The sequence below is a fragment of the Eretmochelys imbricata genome, chromosome 16 (genome assembly GCF_965152235.1).
Source record: "Eretmochelys imbricata isolate rEreImb1 chromosome 16, rEreImb1.hap1, whole genome shotgun sequence".
NCBI classification, from domain to species: domain Eukaryota; kingdom Metazoa; phylum Chordata; order Testudines; family Cheloniidae; genus Eretmochelys; species Eretmochelys imbricata.
In genome coordinates this window covers 17,907,640-17,929,641 of record NC_135587.1, presented here as the reverse complement: position 1 = coordinate 17,929,641, position 22,002 = coordinate 17,907,640, and the positions used below count along the sequence as shown (strand labels likewise).

General features: G+C 41.8%; 1 protein-coding gene across 1 annotated transcript in view; it reads left to right on the top strand.

Annotated features, from left to right (window-relative positions):
• Positions 1-18,088, top strand: part of AK8 (adenylate kinase 8) — a 108,380-nt gene extending 90,292 nt beyond the window's left edge. The window contains 2 exon segments of the mRNA XM_077836168.1: positions 14,506-14,586; positions 17,351-18,088. Of these exon segments, the coding sequence (XP_077692294.1) occupies positions 14,506-14,586; positions 17,351-17,612 (343 nt within the window). The 3' untranslated portion in view covers positions 17,613-18,088.
• The last annotated feature ends 3,914 nt before the right edge of the window (positions 18,089-22,002 follow it).

Sequence of the window (22,002 nt, the reverse complement as noted above, 5' to 3'; positions counted from 1 at the left end):
AGTTAATGTTTGTACAGCACTTTGAAAATATAAGGCATTGAGAGTATGTCTATGCTACAAACCTAAGTCAACCTATATTAGGTCGACTTATAGCCACTGCAGTAATTACTGCGGTGGTGCATGTCCACACTACCCTCCTTGGGTCAGTGGTGCACATCCTCACCAGGAGCACTTCCACCGACCTAAGAGAGGCAGTGTGTGGACCTGACAGGCTCCTGGCAGGTTCCTGCCCCCACAAACTCCCAGTTCCTCACAGGGAGTGGAGGAAGCCGCCTGGGGCTTCTCCCCTACCTGTTCCCTGTCAGGGGCTTCTCGCCCCGGGGGAGCAGGGTCCAGCTGTCCCAGCTTCTTCCTCCCAGCTCCCACTCCCGCCATGAAATTGACAAGACAGCTGATGTAAGGGATACAGTGTCTGCATAGACACTACCTTGTCCAAACTATACCAACATAAGCCTTATGCCTCTTGTGGAGGTGGAGTTATTATGCTGGTGTAGTAGGGTACTTACATTAGTGGGAGGAAGGCTGTGGTGTAGACACTGACATAATTAGGTCAACATAAACTACCTTATGACAATCTTCCTGATTAGGGAACAGTTCACGATAGCAATCCTTGTTATCCACTTAAAATTTTGCTTATGTATTTACCTGGCTTTTTATTTAGTGGCATCAGTTAGTACCAATGATTTCCAGGCCTAGACATCAATATAAAGTATGTGAGATCCCAGGCTGAATGGGCAAAGGGTGACAAGGGTGACATTGGGCTCATGGTTTTGAGTCTGGTGTGTTCATTTGTGTGAGAGAGTTCCTTGACTTGCCACTTTCTTGTCTGTGATTTTATGTCCATTCACCAGAAGGATTTAAGGTGGTAACCGCTAATATCTTCAGGAATATAGGGTGTATGTGTGTTTGTTGTTTTGGTTTTGTACTTTTCATTTTATCAGAGAAATGTGCCTGGTTTTGAGAGAGGGCTGCAGTAGCCTGACTGATAGGCAGTAAGTGTTTTAGTGGATCTGTTTAATCAAATCCAGTGGCCTGTCAGCTAGGGGTGTGTACTTTGTAAAAGCAGAATTGGTAAATTCCCCCTCCTTGCAGAGTAGTAAACTGAAGTTGTTGGTATGAATAGCTAGCACGACTCAGCAGCTCTCTAAATTAGACATAGAACATTCTCCCAGAAGGGAAATCAGCCTCCTTCATCTCCCATGTATTTCAGAATACAGAACCATGTAAGTTAAAACATGATGTATATTATCTGTGATAATCATAGCAATTCAACTCTTTCCTTCTGGACCTTTTTTATTTATTTATTTTTTTAATCAAACCCTCCCTCAACCCCCAATAAATAAAAAAGACTCAAGCGTTTAGTTTCCTAATATTATGTCTGCAGTGAAGTCAGCATAGAAAATTAGTGTCCAAAAAGTTGTAAAACAAAAGACTATCCTATGTTTCGCCTTTTAATCATGTAATTGCTGAGTGACATTTAACTCTAAGGCTTTAAATTACTCCTCTGTCAGCCAGCCTTCTCCTTCTGCCCCTTCTCATCCCTCCCATCCCCAATCAGCCTGCTTTTGCGGAGTAGTGCTTTAACTACACTGAAGTTTGGCTGGGCTTCTACATATTACAGCAGCGACACGAAAGCAAACAATTCAAGTATTTGAGAACAATGAAATATGCATGGCTATCTGTGACAGCCCTATAAAGCAGGGCAATTAGCCGCGTAATCCCAGAAAGCCAAGGCGACCGGCAGCCCATGGTTCCCTATTAGTTAAATGCTTTTTGTACGTCCTCATCCCATCAAATCAACTAACACTTCCTTTAATTGGTTCATGAATTATACAGCTCTGCTGCATTATAATTTAATCACCAGTAAACATTCCTGGGGCCCACTGTAAAGTGTATAGCGCTCATTAATTCGTTAATTTCAGCAGATGGAAGAGGAGATTGGATGAACGGTGGCAGTACAGAGCGCCTTGGGCAATGGAAGAAGGAAAAAAAGGTGGGGGGCCGTTTATGTTTTTTAAGGGCTGTCAGAAACTCAATCTGTGAGCTGTCAGCAGCTTGGACCCATTTCTTCCCCCTCCTTCCCATCCCTTCACCCCACCTACAGCTGAAAGTGACTGACGGATTCATATGGAGGCTTGTCAACCCGTCTTTAAACATCAAGCCAGTGGGTAAACCGAGCCCAATGTAAATTAATTCTTGTCTTACGGGCCCCCCTTTCTCTGTCCCCATGAATATTTCATGGCAGGAAGCATAAATATTAATTCTAATAGCTCTGCACAGTGGTTATTATTTCTGTTTTATGACAAATATTCATAAAATATTCAGGACCCTTTTTTAGAACATTTACACACTTGGTTGTGAAATTTTCCAGCTTCCTGGGGACACAGTAAACATATTGGGGTTCTCTTGATGGACCTTTTTCCCTCTTAATTAATACTACTTGATATTAATATTTAATCAGATTTAGTTTTTCTTTTCCCCAGAAGTGAACCCTATTAGATTTGAGGGTTTATCTGACAGTATTTAAACAGATAATTTTTATTCCCTACGATGAAATTAGTTTCCTTTGACACACATATATAAAATGACACATTATAATCCACTCTTTTATTTTTCCCAGTACACTTTTTGGTGTCAATTCTTTTGTATTTATTTATTTAATAACCAAATACCCTACCAATAACAAAAGCTAATGTTTAATGCTTTCTCCCCCCCCCCCCAAAAAATCATTCAATGCAATATTGCATAGCAGCAACAGGGATAAAACATTATTTTTGGTAAATTTGATTGTTTAAAAGGGGGAGGGGAATATAGCTTTTCTTTGTTAAGCACAGGTTGTGCCAGTGAAAAAGGTGCAGACAAGTAACCAGGACATCAATTGTGATATGAGTTTGTTGGTCCTTAACCCTGGAATTCTTGCACTGCTCAAAATTTGCTCTGGAGAATCTAATTATTGGAGGGGAGCACGGTCAGCTTCTAAGGAAACATTAAAATTGCATTTTTGGGAATGGATTCAGATTCCTGACCTCAGGCCTTGAGGAAGCAGAGGCTTTAGAATATCTGAGAGGGAATTCGATTAACCTTACAGGTAGGGGAAACTGTGCCAGCTACACATTACTCTGAAGCGGCCCTGCTGCCATCTTACTCTGTGATTCATAAAGCACCACGGGAATGAGCTCCAGAGGGAATGCAAAGATGCTAGAATAATAGCTGAGAGTAAGAAGAAGGGAAAGAATAAAAATGAGGGGAAAATGTAAAGCAGTTTTGGATGGAGATACTAATGCATCCAAACCCCCTGCCTATTAAGGGTAGAAAGGGTTAAAACTGACTTCTCAAAAGAAGCTTTAAAAATGTATTGAAGACCCCAGAATGGAAACATTTGCTCTGTATTTGTGAGTGCTTTTCAATGTGCCTATGGAACATTTACACAACAGATAATTCTTCAGACCACTTTTGAATTGAGTAGCTTTCCCTGACACAATAAATGGGACCAAAACCTCAGCTGGTGCAAACTGATACACCAATTTATACTAGCTGAAGATCCAACTCACTGGTTTTGTAATATAAATCAGCACTGATGGTAATTACATAGGAAAGTTATATTTGTTCTCTATGAAAAGATGGTCTTGGTACCCACTATCAGTGATGCTGAGATAACAGAGTGATGTGGGTGGGCCCATGACATTTTGACTCCTTGGGCTGCTGGAGAATGAGCACAGATCGGAAGTGATGCTCTTGATCTAGGGGAGGGAGAGCCATCTGACTCCGTCATGGCTCTGCCCTACTGATTCATATATAGAGCAGCATGACTGCAGCCACAGAGGAAGTTGTTCATCTTGTTCTCCTGGCCAGAGGCCAGGTACTGGGAATAGTGACCCACTTAGCTTCCTTTTGTAGCTATTTGACAGAAACATAGCTGTTGAAAAAGAAGAATCTAGTGTCTGGAAATAGCTTGATATCAAATGAATTATTATAGGATCTCGACGATAGCTTCACTTTCGTTGACTAACCTGTGTCTTAGATGTTATACAATGTATTCTTCCCTTATGGTTAAAGCCTAGAGGCTAAGATTGCTTCCCATAATAATACCCCACATCTTTCATCGAAGGATCTTGAAGGCATTAATTAATTAAACCTCCCAGCAGCCCTCTTACATAAGTAAGGGATAAATACTTCACCCATCACTGAGCAGGATGCAGCAGCGACACTTAGGACAGGAAATAAAAAATACAGTGTCCGGTCAGTGGTTCAAGCACATTAAAAGATTGGTGGGATGTGTACCAGTAGTGGAAATATGTACAGCTCAACTAAGGGGGACATAAGCAAGACAGACAAAATGGGGGAGGGGAACATATCCCTCTTGTTCCTCCTAGTGGGTGCACCTAAGTATCCAATTGAACTTTCAGAGGAAATTTAGGGATGCAGAATGTACAAAAACTGAAATATGGCCCGCCTATTTGAGCTAGAACCCTGATTCTTGGGGGGAAAAAGCATCATCTGACCTTTAGTGACCACAAGTGGTCAGGACCTCATTTTTATATCTCAACCAGAAGATGGCATCTCATCCCAGACTAGTTTCAGAGTAGCAGCCGTGTTAGTCTGTATTCGCAAAAAGAAAAGGAGTACTTGTGGCACCTTAGAGATGAACAAATTTATTTGAGCATAAGCTTTCGTGAGCTACAGCTCACTTCATCGGATGCATTCAGTGGAAAATACAGTGGGGAGATTTATATACATAGAGAACATGAAACAATGGGTGTTACCATACACACTGTAACCAGAGTGATCACTTAAGGTGAGCTATTACCAGCAGGAGAGCGGGGGGGGGGAAAAACCAGTTGGAGTACACTTCAGTCTCTTTGGTCACTCGATTACAGACCTAAAAGTTGCAATTCTTCAACAAAAAAACCTTCAAAACCAGACTCCAACGAGAGACTGCTGAATTGGAATTAATTTGCAAACTGGATACAATTAACTTAGGCTTGAATAGAGACTGGGAGTGGATGGGTCATTACACAAAGTAAAACTATTTCCCCTTGTTTATTCCCCCGCACCCACCCCCCACTGTTCCTCAGCTGTTCTTGTCAACTGCTGGAAATGGCCCACCTTGATTATCACTACAAAAGGTTCCCCCCCTCCCCCCCGCTCTCCTGCTGGTAATAGCTCACCTTAAGTGATCACTCTGGTTACAGTGTGTATGGTAACACCCATTGTTTCATGTTCTCTATGTATATAAATTTCCCCACTGTATTTTCCACTGAATGCATCCGATGAAGTGAGCTGTAGCTCACGAAAGCATATGATTAAATAAATTTGTTAGTCTCTAAGGTGCCACAAGTCCTCCTTTTCTCATCCCAGACTACTTACTTAGGCAGACCCTACTAAGCTACTTAGGCCTGACGTGACCCAACATGGGGTAGTATGGCTGTAGGCACTTCCCACAGTTATTTGACAGTATATATTTCAAAGATCTCCTTTGAAACTTTCTTCAGCTAGAAAATTAAGGCACGGGGCATTCAATTTAGCCAAACCCAGCAGAAATAGCGCAGGGAGATAGAAAGTACATCAACCAGTGTCAACTGAGCCTATATTGCACCAGGGCTTTCTCACCACTTTGGCTGGCCTATGGTGTTTCCATGCCTGCCTTTCAGAAATGTGTGTGAGCGCCATCTCTGAGTTCTGCTGGTGGGGACTGCTGAATCAGCACTCTCTCCAAGAGCCCAGCCTCACCTGCTTTTTAGCCAGCACTGCCTCTTATCTCAGTTAATGGAACTGTGGCTATTACATTTCTGGAGCCAAGTCCTGCAGCAGAGTTCCTATCCCCAGGGAATTCTGCCACAGGTAAAGCCAGTGTAAGCTGCTAGTGAATTTAGTTCTTTGTATGTCTATCTGCATGTCCCATCAGATGTATGGTACTTTGCTAATGTCTTTGTTTTCTAACTTCCCAACACCGATTTTGACAAGCTCTATTTGTCTGTCTGCCTTGGAAAAGTTGGTTAGTTTTTTTTTTTTTGTTTTTCTCTGTCCTGAAAGCGCATTTCAGACTCAACTCGGGGTGTTTAAATATCTGATAGTAAAGTTTGCTATAACTTTAAGATCACACAGGAATTTGATCCTTGCATCCTCCTCCTTAAAACAGACTGATGTGGTGCATTGTAAATTGCAAGGAGCGCTTGCTAATTTAGTAGTTAATGACAGTCATAGACAGTGTTTTTCTTGCCCCTGGAGAGGTTTTAGACACAGCTGGGGTAGATTTGCCACTATCAATTATGCACAGTTTTAAACAAGAAATGGCCGGCAGGGGCCTCTTTTTTGTGTGGAGTGCAGAGCGTGCAGAATGGGAATATTGCAGCTGCTACCTGTGTGCAAGAGGGAAGATGTATAGGATTTTTTAAAAAACAAGAACAAGATGAATAGCCCGCTATTTTTAAAGTTGCTGTTTCAACTTAAAAGTTAAAATGCTGCATTAAAAGTGGCAAAGAATTTTTTTAAATCTAGGCTTTCCAACTTCATTGCAGGAGAACTTGGTCCATCACCAAGGCTGTCACAAGAACACCAATGGTCTTGTGTCATTGGTCCTAGTCTGTCTGTAAATGGTACCCAGAAAGGTAGCATTCTGCGTGGATCTTTCTATCTGAGATCTTTCTTTTTATTTCTTAATAATGAAAAGTTATTTATTTATTTAGATCTGTTTTTAATGTGCTGATCAACACACTCCCAGACAGTAATTAAACAAAATGGGACAGATTTGGTCTCAATTACACTGGGGTAAATCTGAAGTAAAGTCAGTGTAAATACTCTGCATTTACATCACTGTAACAGAGATCAGAATCAGACCCATGGTATATATAAAATGGCACAATACCAATAGTGGATTTTCCCAGCCATCAGCCCCAGAACCCCACTCAACTGCTTTGTCCCAGGAAAGCCTGGTAGAACAACTAGACTTAAATCCCAGAGCCAAAGACTGTTGACTGAGAACACATTGCCAGCAGCTCCCTCTTATTTTAAAGTAGGGAACTATTAGTCTCAGTGCCTCAGCTGACTGCAATGCACCATGGTATCACTCAAGAAGAGAGATGGTCTCTAGATAGGCAGGCCCAAGCTATTTAGTGTTCTGTAGGTTGAAACCAGCACTTTAAACTTCCCCCAACCATTAATGGTTGGTTAGGAAGACAGGTGCAATGTGTTCTCTGTGGGAAACACCGCTTAGCAAGCAGGCAGCTTGTTGCCCTTTCCAAGTAGCCTTACGAGGTAGCTTCGTGTAAACGCATCACAATAATTCAGTCCTGACTATATCCATGAAGAGGGAAAGGTTGACACTTTCTTTTCAAGTCCAAGTGAAAAAAAACTTTCTTGGTAGCTGCTACTGCCTGATCATCCATCCCCAGAGAGGGATCCATCAGCAGTTGGAGAGCCAACAAGATCATCAGGTTGCAAAGCTTCATAGCAAATTGTGGGAAAATCTCCTATTGGGGGTGCTAGTAACAACCCTGTCAGTACTTATGGTTGCCTGTAAGAGTTAGCCAATATCTATGTGGTATGCTGCATATGGCACGCCACATTAATATGTATTACATGCACAACATCAATATTGTACATACTCTATTCTATCTGACTGTTGGGTAGTTATGTTAAATCATATAACTATGAATTTTATTATGCTTTCCCCATATTATGCTGTTCACGCATGTATCCTATATCGTGTATCCTATAACACTTTGTACGGTTGAACTCTTTCGTTGGCATAGACAAACACAAAACCCATCAGAAACGAAATGTATGAATAGTATGTCCTTGTACATTTCGGAGGTATCTCCATGGCCCAATGACACCTGGAATGTGATATTCAAAACAAAGATAAGGGGGGAGCGATAGCTCAGTGGTTTGAGCATTGGCCTGCTAAACCCAGGGTTGTGAGTTCAATCCTTGTGGGGGCCATTTAGGGATCTGGGGCAAAAATTGGGGATTGGTCCTGCTTTGAGCAGGGGGTTGGACTAGATGACCTCCTGAGGTCCCTTCCAACCCTGATATTCTATGAAAGTGCAGGACCGTATAGAAAAACAAGATTAGAAACTGGTGGGTTGAGGCCGGGTGATGTATAGAGTGCTTTTAGCATGTAAACTATCTTATAAATACATGTAGTCTTGAATGCATATTTTTGAAGCAGAACTATCATCTGAGGTGAATGCTGCGAGGCTGCTTCCCAAGAGGGCTTGTACGTATCACTCCTTTTCATGTTCTCCTGCTTTGTCTTTGACTAATAAACAGTTTAAGCTTGGCTATTTGGTCTCTTGAATATTTTTAATTTTGAATCCTGAGCATAGCCAAGCAACTGGCTATACCTAGTTTACTTAAATTTCACTAGGACATATCTGACTTGAGCCTCAGACAGTTAACCCTCATCTGTGCCCCACTTTCTTCTAGACATGGGACAAGTTCTTCAATCACACCCGCCAAACTGGAAGAGATGGTGATATAAAGCTGAGTGTCGTCATCATCCTGAAGACAATGTATGCTGTGGTGGTTCACTAACCCTCTTACTGATTCCATATGCAGCATATGGTGCAGACAGGCCAACCGCATAGAAACCTGCAAAACTCAACTTGGGGGCATCCTCAGGGCAGATGAACAACTACACAATACAAACCTCTGTTTGAGTCGCTCCGCTCCTTCATATCTTCCTTCGCGAGGGTTCACAGACAAGTCAGTGGCACTTCGTGCTCAGTGGTATTGATGGGAGCTCTGTGGAGCGTCGGTAGTGCTCCTAGAGCTGCTGCTGTTGTGGCTCTGATGTCAGCTGCACCAGCAGAGAGCGCAGCATGTTGATTCGTCATCCCTCAGCGTTGCTCATAAAGAAAAAACACAGGCTCAGTTTGGTGGAGAAGGCACTCGGCCAGGTTTATTGTCGACAAAGCACGGTACTAGTGCCCTGGCTCAATGGCTATCGGTACACGAAACACATGTATGCCTGTGACAAGGTAGCGGCTCAGTCAGCATAACATAATGCTGTTCTGTGGGCCAATACAAAGATGCCCCTCCTTCGACTCTCCTTTTATACAGTGATACAAACAAGTTACGCATTACCTTCCTTATGTTTTTCATTATTATCCTGTACCTTGTACCTGCTAATTTGAAAAAAAGTCCTCAACCATTAACCTGTCATTCCATCCTTATCTTACGAGGGGTCAGTGTGTTCCTGTACCCTTTTTTGGGAATTTGTATACGTAGTTACTTGAGAACTCTGGATGTTCTTGTTCCAGCCTCTCAGGTCACGAATGTGTTTACTTGGTTAGCTAATACCTGGTGTGTTACTATCCTGCTAAGGCCAGGACTACTTTGGTTCACCCTGCCAGCTATGCCTAGGGCTCCAGCAAGGCCTACAGTAGTTGGCAGTTAAGACAAATTTGACATGGTGACCTCATTTTTGTTAGTCACCAAGAGAAGATCCACCAGCACAACCAGGGAGCCTCTAACAAATGGCTAGCCTAAAACCAAAGTGACTGAGGGCAAGAAGATCTGAGGACTCTAGAGGCTGCTGGAGATGTTCTGGAACAATCTTCTCAATAATCTTCCCAAAAAGGGAAGATTTCAGACAGAACAATAATTGGAGAGAACTTCCATGTCAAGAGATATTTCCTTGAGCAAGCAACTGATCACTTATTTAAAAGAAGCTGGCATCTTGCCTCCTGAAGAGGAGGTATTCACGGTCTATACCAACAATGGTCCCACTGCTTCTCCATTTGCCTTCGCTAGCCAAGAGGAACATAGATCTAACTCACAAGTCACAGCATAGAGCGCCCACAGCAGATCAGTGAGTGACTCCAGTCACAATTCAAGTATAGAACGTTTTGTTTGTTGTGCCACCAGTCATGACTCTACCACTGTAGAAACAGATTGCTTTGGCACAGTGCAGTTTTATCCACAAAACAGCATAAAAATTCCTCGGGATGAGAAAAACTTAACACCATCACTAGATGAAAATAACTTGAATTAACCAGGTTGTTCACCAGCCAAAACAGGTGTGGTGATCACAGCAAGGTGGATGTAAAGAAACCTTCCTTTGCCTACTGCATGACTATGGCACATGTTTCCTGAAATGCTTTGTCACAGTTGATCCAGTTTGGAATGAAAATTCTACCACCAATGCTCTTGGCAGGATCCTTCTTACTCCATGAGTCACCGTGAAGCCATCAAAATACCATGGTGACTTATAAGGCTTCAGACAGCAAAGAGGCTGTATCAATAGCAAGAGCAAAAGATGACTGTAAGAGTCCTATTAGACAATCAATAGTACTCTGTCACCAAAGCAGCATTCTTCCCCAGAGCCTCTGCAAAACCAATAGGTTCCCTCAAAGTCCCAGAATGGAGCAACAAAAAAGTCCTTTGCCTTGACAGACAATGACGGTTACCATCAATCTTATCAGTCTGTGGGACTTAACCTTACTGCTGTGCCCTAACGCTCTAAGAGATTAGATTGGTAATTTCAGATACAGTGAGGAAGAGACAGCGTTCTGATATCTCTCTCACCTTGTTCCTTTTAACTGTTTTATTTATTATTTCATTACTTAGGAAAACTGCTAGATTGACAGCACTGGATCCTTAAGTCTTCCTACCATCAGTGGTATATGTACTTCCCTAATATTGCCTGCCAACATGCCTGAACTCTGACATAAGGGACCACCACTCGAGGAGAGAGCATAGTGTAGTACCCATGACCCAGTCGATCCTTGGCCTGTACACTGAGACTGCCAACAAGACTGCCAGCCGTGGTGGTGATTTTTGTGATGGGGATATGTTTCCACTGGGAACTGAACTGAGACCCTACAAAGTTACGTCATGTAGGACACCAAACAGCAATCGATGCTAATAACTTTTGGTCACTGCTGGGCTGGATGAGATTTGAATCAATGATGTAGAGGGGAAAGATTCTATGTGCTGCTCCCCCCAAGCCATCCAATCTTCTATTAGACATCTTATGCCATCACTGTTGGATGTTTTTCAATGACGTACGGTTGCATAGTTAAAATAGCAGCTTGCCAGCTCTGAAATAGAAGCAGTACCAGATGCTAATCCATCACTATAATGTATTATTATTCTTTGATATTACGCTACTTTTCCTTGCCTTCCTGCCTATCAACCACAGTGCAAATTTCCTATGGATAGAAGATACAACACACAAAGACATGATGATTCCTAAGGAGAGCTTTATGGAGTGTGCATATATAAAAGATATTACATTCTTCAAGGGTAAGGGGCCAAGCAATGGGCCCAATCCAGTGTCCTTTGGGAGTCTTTCCATTGACTTTAATGAATGCTGGATCAAACTCTGTGCTTTTTAAAATCTAAGGAGGACATAATGTTGTATCTGTGAAGTATTCTAGACAGAAGTCTTACCAAAATATCACTCAAACAGTTGGTGGGCTGAGTTAAATTACCTAACCAAAATCATAGCCTCTTGAAGAAACTGACGCAGGGCTGGAGGTTGGTGGTGTTTTCCAGAAACACTTTCCTGAACAGAAAGAGAATGATTATGTGCCCAAGATGTGCATTATACAGTGGATTTATTTTAAAAGTCTCTCCCGTATTCCCCATTAATGGGCTAGGTTGGACAGCCCTTAATCACATGAGTAAGCCCCATTAGGTTGTACAGGAAGACCCTATGTGTATTGGAAATATCTCTCAAACTGTTATAATCTTTCTAGTTAGAAGCATTTTAACTGCAGTCACTAGCTATATATATTTTCTCTTTTACATTTTTCCATTGAATATATTGCTTATGAGTGATGAGCCCTAGAGATTGATATAATCCTTATCCACAGAACATGTACGGTATGTACAGTTTGGGCAGGGCAATGCAGGCTTCTTCACACCACATGTAGGCCTAACCCCTGTTCTGAAAAGGCTGTCAGATTTGATTCTGTGATGTTGTATGGTAAATTCTGTCATGTGTTGTTTTGGGGAAAAAAACACATCTTAGAAAAGATGTCTGTAGTCTCCTACATCTTCCCCCTACACTTTTCTTTAATGGTGACACCAGACTGGATAATAAGAAGAATCTTGTATAAAAAAGATGAGTCTCAGACAAGGCTTTCAGAGTTCATTTTGTTTGCAGCTTTTTAAGTACAGTTTTTAGGCTCTTTTGTTTCAAATACTATAATATTTTTTGAGTTAGTAACTATGAATTGCGACAAGCTTTCTTGATATGCCAGGTTATAATCCTTTAACTGTTCTGTTTATTTCAGAATATAATAGGGAGCTGTATCAATTATCAGGGCTGTATAAACATTGTTCCACTCTACTAGAATATTCATCTCGAGATATATCATCAGATGTTACCTATTCTGACAATCACATTTTTGTGCCATTGTTGGGCAAGAGAAACAAAGAAAAACAAAATGTTAGAGTGTAAGGGATAAAAGAATGTTGGAACTATGATTCTTTTCCTGTCTTTAGAATCTCCGAGATCTTGAATGTTTTATTCCAGCCTGTTATTTTGTTACCACAACGTGAATAGAAGTCATTATCTGTAAACATTTGAAGAGAGAAATGATTTTCATAACTTTAAGTCCTACAAAGAATTCTAGTGATCTGTTATATGCATGCCAAGGTAAAGCTCAGCCTTTCATCTGGTCTGATTCCAGCCAGTCAGTGTAAAATGTTTCTTTGGTGAATGTCTAAAACATACAGTATCTTTTGTGAGGCAGACAAAAATCAAAATAGGAAGTCTGCCCTCGAAGGCAGAAATTGTTGTATTGTAAATAAATCTACATTTGAAAGCCCTCAATCCTTTTTTTTTTTTTTTTTTAAGTTTAGTTCCATAAGTTTGGAAGGATTTTTTTTTTGTTCTTTTAAAAATTCCCATATGAAAAATCTCCCTTTATGTGACATCAGCACAGTCTGTGGAATATCCCACAGCCTAGTGATTTATATCTACTCTTCATAAATGTATTTGTGAGAATTTTCTGCTTAAGAGTTTATGAACTTGAATATAAAATTAATAAAAACATTACGGTGAGGTTAACTGACTTAGGAAGATAATTGTACGACCAGGGCAACTCTATTTGTTTCTTTCAGTTGATACAACAGTGTAGCTCAGGGGATTGGTGTTTGGAGCATGCCTTCCAGATTGGACCCCAGAGGTGAGAGAGCTGCTCCTCCACCTATTTTGTCTTGGTTCATGGATCATATCAGGGCTTAGGCAGAAGATGGATGTCAGGGTATCAAGAGTGAAGCAGCACTGCACGTGCCCAGAGACAGAAACTTAGGTGCCTCGGGAACTTCGACAGAAACTTTGACAGAAATTGTAGGTGTCAGGTGAGTTTAGGTGCCTGTAGAGTTAGGTGACTGCCAAAGAGAGGTTTTGTGGATCACAGTGGTGCCTAAAAGAGGGACTTAGGTGCTAAAGTCTGGGGTTTAGGTGCCTAAGTACCTGTGTGGATCTGGATCTAGGGTCCGATTTTTACAAGTGCTGAGCAACTACATCTCCAGTTATAGTTAATGGGAGCTGCAGGTGTTCACCCTCTGAAAATCAAGCCCTAATTGTCTGTCATGTTGGCAGCCTCAACAGAGGAACCGAGTGTTGAATGCACCATGGCAACCAAACTCCCATAGCAGTGGTCCCTCTGGGTCAGGTTTGAGAGAAAGGACAATTCTATGCTGGCACCAAACAGTGACAATTAGTATGTGATGGATCCTAAATCTGATTCCATACACTGCTACAGAAGGATGTCTGGGGATGGAGTTGCAGGAGTGGGATGTAGGAGGACTTGAATGCTGGGGCACTGGTTGGAAGTAGCCATACTGCAATAAAGACAAAGAGATAGAAAAGGGAGAAAAAGACAAACTGGGCTCTACTTAAAATGTCCACTGGCACAAACACTAACAGTCATACAGTGTTGCTGGGGTTTTTTACGGAAGAAATTGTAGAATAAGGGAGCAATCTCCATCCTGCAATTGGAGATGCTGTTACAAGCCAAACTATTTCTCTGTCCTTGAGAGTCCACTGAAAGGCTAGCCATTGGAATGATCTTCCATCTGGCTCTTGCAGAATATTAATATGACTTGAACTGTGAATTGGGTTTAGAGAGTGGATTCTGAGAAGGTCCAGAGGTAGCACGGACTACTGGACGGCAAAGGAAATGTGAAACCCCCTGACTGATGTATGGTCAGCCTGTGGAAATCAAGTTTGAGTCTGCACTGTATTATTTGTTATACGCTGGTAATATGCTTGGTTCTGTATAGGACACGTATCAAACAGTCCCCAGCCCAAAGAGTTTATAATCTAAAAAATATAAGAAAGACCAAGATGCAACGGCCAAACTGAAGAAAAGAGTTTCTTTACATGCATTATGCTTTTTGACATTGACCTCGGGGTTGTTCAAAATTATTTCCTTTCTCATTGTGTGTGCATTCCTGTAGTGTAAATATTAATTCATACTGTGAAGGCCACAGTTACTATTCTGAGGATATTAATGTTGTTCCTTACTGTTTGTCTACAATTAGGATATTTTTCCTGAATCTCCCATCTGAATCTGTCATGGAACGTCTGGCTCAGCGGATGATTGATCCAGTCACAGGAGAAAGGTTAGCACTAATGTCCCGTGTTTAACAATTTGTACGGCTGCCCAGGTGGGTGAGGTAATAACTTTTACTGGACCAATTTCTGTAACTTCGTAGGGCTGTCAGCAAGACAAAAGCTTCTGACAAGCTTCGTAGAAAACTAAAGAAAATCAAGTGGACTGTGCTCTTGCTTAAGGATACCTGAAAAGGAAAAGGTCATTCATCGCCCCTCAGGTACCAGCTCTCCATGAAGGAAGTTCCAGACCTCAGCTCAGTGCAGTTTTAAATCTCTGATATCAAAGTCCATAGCAGCAGTTGATCTAACTTTTACATGTTCCATGAAAACTAAAATGGGTGGCAAAATAATGTTTAGGGATGATAATGCTATAAACCAGACTGCAATAATGGAAGGCCTTCTAACAGAGGCACCTGGAGATCTGGCCGCATTTGATTTCCCCAGTCCCACTGATGGCTTCTTGTGTTGTGAAATATTAATGCATTTGTCCCTCAATAGATCAAGCTTTTATTTGAGCCACTGGATATGAGCTCAAGTTTCATATGTGACAGCTCTTCGTAGTGGCAGTCACTCCAGCTTGGTGGAGTCAGTGATCTTCAGGCTCTACTGATTGATCCATCCTAACTGTTCTAGGAATAAAGTAACAAGGAAAACTCTTCCTAAATTCCTTCCAGAAGTGGTACTTGAATTGCACCTTACATTTGTGCTTTATTTTTGTAAGTAGTACATCAATTTGTGAGCAATATTAAACCCCCATGCTGAGAAACAGCAAAACAATATTTTACTTTCCCGGTAGATTTGGATTGTATGTCTTACTGCCTTCCCAATGCTGAATCAATAACAAATGCTGGGAACCTTCTAAATCCTAGTCCTAAAGGGTTAAAGGCATAAATACTGTATTTATGTCAAAGTGGTACACTATTATTCAGACATTTCACTCTAGGTGCAACATGTAATTTGCTGTAATTATTCTCCCTCCTTTTGTTCTAGTAATAAGTGACACAGTTGTTCAGCAGAAGTTAATGCTATGAAGCAAATCTTTGCATTTCTTATCATTAGGATTAGTCTCTACAGTATCTGCTCTAGTTAACACGCTTTCAGTCTTTAAGTCTTGGTTTTAGTCTTCCCAAATTCATTGTGAATTGATGGAGGTATGTTTTAGATGCTACATCTAATCCTGGGCATTATGCTACTGCAGCAATGGATCCAATGAAGTGAAGGGAGTAGGCTAGCCCTCCATCGTATTCTAACTTGTACTAATGTAGGATGAATACACAATATCCAAGACAGTGTCTTAACTGGACTCTGCTTTTCTTCTTGGTTTTGTATTTATCCAACCATCTTATCTACGTGTAAGTCTTTTGCACATAAGACTTGCTTTCAGGGTGATACAGTGAGAAGGACGAAATTGTTTCTTCATTTGAGGAAAATAAATAATTCACCTGAAATAGGACTGTGGCATCAGTTCTGAGGACCTGTTTACAAAGCAGTTTTTAGTGATCTTCACAAGGCTGTATCATAACTTTGCAACATGGGTAAAGCACATTTTGGTTCCAGCTACACAGGCAACCCAAACTCTGCTACAGCATTGCTAGGGGGCTCAGGTTATAAAAATGTTCCTCTGACTTACTAAAAATTGTGGTGTAGATGATTTGGCTTTTGCTATTAATTCCAGAAAGTCAAAATCTTGTGCCTTTGGAAGGCATGGTTAGAAATATCCACAATCCAGCTCAGAAATGGGTTAACCGTCTTCCTCTCCCCTTAATATACAAACATACGCTCTTCGAAGACAGATTGATGGTGATCCTAGAAAATCCTAACAGGATTTAATATATTCTACGTGGTACCCTCCATGAGAGACAGGATCAGGGGAAGGGTGGCTTGTGTCTTCTTTAGTTCAGTGGTTATGGGCTTTGGGCCAGCAGCATTCTGTAGAGCTCCTTCCAGCACGTCATAAACTTGAAACCCTTTGAGAACCAAGCAGCGGAGTACTAGGGCATCAGGAGGGGGAGACAGGTCCATGAGAGGGCTTTTCTTTTGGAAGACGCAGTACAGAGCCATTGCTCTGGCCAACTGAAAAACAGCATGACCTTAATTAACATTGTTTGTTACTTTAAGAATCTTTTTAGCTGATCAGTTGTAGATTTGCTGTCAGCCAGCCTTGGGAAGCCCTTGTCCCTTATGTGCACATCCATGGACTTCATGGGCATTGTTCACCTAAATCCATTTGAACTCACCATTGCCAGCTAACTTTCCTCTGTGGCCTTTGGGACAGGTGGGTCTAGAGGGTTTGCACAAGTGAAGGTGGGGGTGGAGCAGAATCCCAAGATTACAGTATAGAACTAGAACAAACTGAATCTGGATTAGGCTCTGCAACAGGCCAAGCTTGGTATGCCCTTGAAGTCTTCATAAAAATTCAAATTCCTGCTAACAGAGCCCTCAAATGGAGCATCGGCTGCTGTAGTATAGACTCCTGCTCAGTCACCTATGGGATTGATTGTGCCAAATCAATATTTAGGACTAGATCACTTCAAGAAAAACTCATATCTCCAAGTATCTAGGATCTTTGACAGTCATGATATCAAATAAATCGGAAGTATCAACTTGTCCTAAACTTTCCCAACATCTTTTTGACAGAGCCTAACTGCCAAGTTAGTTGCACAGCAGTGGACACCTATTTGGATAAGCAAAAACAAACCATGTATTTGGTAACATCTGTCACTTCCCAGATTTTCATTGTGAACTGAAGTGGGGTTTGTGTCTTATCTCTAGATATCACGCCATGTACAAACCAGCTCCATTACCAGAGGTCCAAGCTCGTCTCAAGCAGAACCCTAAAGACACTGAAGAAAATATCAGGATTTGCCTGGAGACCTATTACAGGCATGCTGGCGACTTGGAGGAGTTTTATGACAATGCTTTCTACATCAATGCTGACCAAGACCCTTATGTTGTCTTTGAGTATATAGAAAGCTGTATTGTTAAGCCCCTTCCACACAAGTCCTGACCTATTAAAAACAGCAGTTCCAGCTAGTCCAAAATGCTACCAGGCAATGTCAATTAGTTGGTGACTTAAGACTCAAATTTATGAGGCTAAATTTTTTTGCAAAAGCTAATATTAATGAATAGGGATGATTTCCCAAAACCTTGTAAAATGAAAAGCTTGTTTGGATTTAAACTTTTCCCTGCGGTGTTTATAATCCAAACATTGCAGTATTGGGCTAGTGTCAGGGACCTAGAACTCAAATGGACTGGCACTGTCTGACGTGAGTGAAGTGCAGAGAGTAAACAAACAACATAAACGGTGAAAAGTTTCAGTGGTTCAAGCTCTTTGTTTTAATAATCCCAGAGGGTGAGACAGGAAGAAAGTTCATTTTTTAGAAATTATGTTTAAACTTCCTCTCCTTTTCCAGGTGCATGATTCAGGGAAATGTGGAATATTAAACCTATTTGAAGTGTACTTGTCTGGAGTCATACTCACTGCCACTAAACAAAACCTGCAGCCTGACCGCGTGTGTGCTGCGCAGCTGCAGTTCTCTGTACGGCGTACAGTTAGGATGGTGGCGTTCATCATCATGCTAGTCTAGGATTTAAAAAACAGGGCACTAGGGCTTTGAAAATTAGGATCAGTGGTAGCAACAGCAGAGTCTGAAGTGTTGACAGGATGCAAGCACTGTTACCCCCATGTCACTTCAGCTTGCTCTGAGTAAGTGCGGATGAGACAGCAGTAAAAACACCCACATGTTGTCTGCACAATAGCATCTACTACTGCAGTATTATAGGTCCTAATAGAGTGACTGGGACAGGCTTCCCAAGGGATGCAGAGCCAGTGAAGCTAAAACAAAAGCATATATTAACACACCCACGAAATGGGTCACAGATTCCTCTGTTTCAGAATTAAATTAAACAGATTATCTCTAGCCATTGAAACATGTACTAGAGCCCTCCTTCCTTGTGGAGTGAAAATCCAGGTTTCTTATCCTGCCTCATTCCTTGCTGCCTGAGCACAGCACCTGTGATTGCCTTAAATTAGCCACAGCTGAACTGCCAGAGCCTAATAGTAGCCATTTATCAGGAAGTAGCAGATGATGAGTCACACACACAGTCTTTCTGGAGCAAACTAGAGCCAAGGAGCAGCCATGCCAGGTAAGTCTGTTTTCAGTGGAAGATGCTCGACTTTAGCCAACACTTACCATACTGCACTACTGTTAACTAGATCACTCCATATCTAGGGCAACGCTGATTCCCTCCTGATCCTGGGAAAGGGTTGGAGAAACAGCAGTCTGCAGGGATTGGGAGAAAAGACAGGAGGAGAGTTAGACCCTTTATCTACTATCCCTAAGTGTTCTCAGTGCAGAGAAGGCACTAAACAATGAAAGGGGAGCTTCCCCAGGGTCTTGAAAGAAGGGAGGCTCCTACCTTCTCCTTCAGGAGCTGTGTGTTCCCTGCCATGCAGTCCCCCAAGAATTCTTAGTCTCCAAACAACTTCTGCCTGGTCCAGATCCAGTGCTTAATTTGCAATGAAAGAGGCGCCCGGGCTCGAGCAATTTTTTTTATATTCATAACTGATGCCCCAGGCTCAACCCTAGCAAGGCCTGGCACAAATTAAGCACTGTCCAGATCACAGTAAATAAGTTTCTATGCTTGTGGCTGTCGTGATCATGTTTGTCCAAGGTTACACATAAATCAGCAGGAAAGCTCCTGTAAAATCCTCTCCTTGCACATACAAAATACATAGGTGAGCCTCTCCATTAGCCAAATGGCCCAGGGGACACTGAAATGTTTGGGATATTTGGGGTTCAGATAATCAGCCTTTAAAGCTGAGATTTTTTTCAAAGTGTCCTAAAAGATTAAAAAATGAGAATCAGGTATGCAAATGCCCTACACAATTTAGAAACTCTCAGCTTACGTGTCTGTGTTGAAATCTAAGGAAACTAAAGCTACTGCCACCAGCAGTGTGAATCACTAATGAATTTTGTGCCAAGAAATTCCAACCCACAGCACCAGGGGGCTAATGGTGAATGTAGTTTACACAGGGCTGGGGCCTGACTGCAATACCCTCTCATGAGGCTGGGCCAGTGGATTTGTAACAGTTCCCCAGTTACAAATGTACTGTTCGGTAACCAAGTTGGACAGCCGTTTTTCCTCAATGGATATAAAGACATGCTTTAGCCTCTAGGCATAATTGGGAGCCCTTCTATTAATAATACATAGAAGCTCATCTTGCTAATATTGTCTCCATTTGAGTGTTCCTGCTAAATATTTTGATAGTTGAAATGGATCAAGAATGCATTTAAATACTGTTTGCGCTGCAACTAGGGTACAAAAGGGACAGTGCATCTTTAATTAGACAGGTACATCTGCTTAATTAATTTAGCTGTAAAGCCCTTTTTCCTCTCCATTCTTTCATCTACATGCGAATGCTATATTAGTTCCACTCTGCTGGTTCCATAGAAACTGAGAAAAAGAGCTCATCTCATTGAGATGCACTTGGCATGTCTGTGCATGGAGTCTCAGGTCAATGGTCAACCCCCAAGGGTTTGCAGCAGGCCTGAAGTGCAGCACATAAGGGTTAGCAGAACATGCTAATACTCTTGTAGAACTCTCCCTCAGAAACAACTAAAACAATTGACATTCATTTAATTACTGTAAATGAAACAGCCCTTTGCATCACTTTGCATAGTAAAGCCTGTTAATACCAAAAAGGTTCAGTGGATGGAAGAAGGAATTAGGCTTTTATAATTGGAATATGGCATTTTAAAACCAATTTGGAAACTAGGCTTGATTTTTTTAGCATCTTATTCTGGCCAAACAAACATTAAGCAACAAGAAAAACAAGGTAAAGAGGAGAAGGTAGCAGCACAACAGGGAAAGAACTCCTTATTTTGGAACGCTTGTACAGCTCTGAAATGTACAGCTTGGATCTTCCCACTGTGTTGCAAACACACTTTGCGGAGAGGGGTGTTCGGAGGTTGTATTGCACAGTGCATCTTACACTATTAATTGGGGAGCTTGGCAAAGAATCAGGTAAGTTCAGTTGCTCCACAAACTTCCACATATACCTGTTGGAAAAAGGAAGCATTTCTTCACACAACACTTAGTTGGCCTGTGGAACTCTTTGCCAGAGGATGTTGTGAAGGCCAAGACTATGTAACAGGGTTTTAAAAAAAAAAAATTAGGCAAGTTCATGGAGGACAGGTCCATTAATGGCTATTAGCCAGGATGGGCAGGGATGGTGTCCCTAGCCTCTCTTTGCAAGAAGCTGGGAATGGGTAACAGGGGATGGATCACTTGATGATTCCCTGTTCTGTTCATTCCCTCTGGGGCACTTGGCATTGGCCACTGTTGGAAGACAGGATACTGGGCTAGATGGACCTTTATATGTTCTTATAAAATGACACATCTTGGAGCAAATCATGCTGCAGGATGAAGTTTGAATGGCTACAGGCAGGAATGTTGTTCATTTGATACTGTGTCGGTAGTGGACCCCCACCTCTCTTGTAAATGTGAAACAAAACCTGGTGGAGGGGGAAAGGTACTTATCCCCACTAGAGGAATACAAACACTGATTCTGCAGTGATGGTGCTGGTGCAAAACTGTAAAATAGGTAGACATATACCTTCAGAAGTAAGACACTATAGGAACAATAAGACTGTCAATGGGTGGAGGGAGAGGGACAAATGTAGTTCAAGAGATCAAATATAAACCAAGAAGCTCCCAAGAATCCTCCTGTGCTCTGAAAGCCTTGTTAGGATAAAACTTGCATGCAGCTCAATGGGTTGAGACTATACATTCTGTCTACCATTTCTTGCACTCCAGGCCTGCTTCCCCTAGATGCAGCGGGAGAAGGGTTAGTCTCAAGTAGGAACAAACTGAGGTCATGACCATGAATTGCCTCTGGCTGCATGGATGCAGCTACAGAAACAGGGCCCAAGACTTAATTTGTTCCTTATTTGTAGGTTGTTTTTTTTTAAATGCTGAAATTGTTTCCCATCTAGAAAATGACTTGTGTCACTCTCCCCCCTCTACAGGAGAGGCCGTTTGAGTTTTGCGGGGTAGGAGAGGGAAAGGTGCATCAGGTCACTTCACTCATATACAAAAAGGAGGTGCCCTGGTGTAATGGCTAGCACTCCCTTGGCTTTAGCTTCCCCAGGCAGGGATAAAGTTTAATTTAACCCTCATAACCCTAATGAGGTAGTTACCATTTGCAAAGCATTGCAGATCTGTAGATGGAAGAATTACACAAACATTTATTTTAAAGAATAAATAACCTATAAAAATCTTTGGTGACAATACCTAGTTTTGAGGTGTTGTCTGCAGGTAGAAGTTAAGATTCCCACTAGATGTTTGGAAGCGTTCTGTTGTTTTTCCTACATGAATTTTGTCAGAACAGAGTTGAGGGCACTGGAGTTCTTTTATATTGC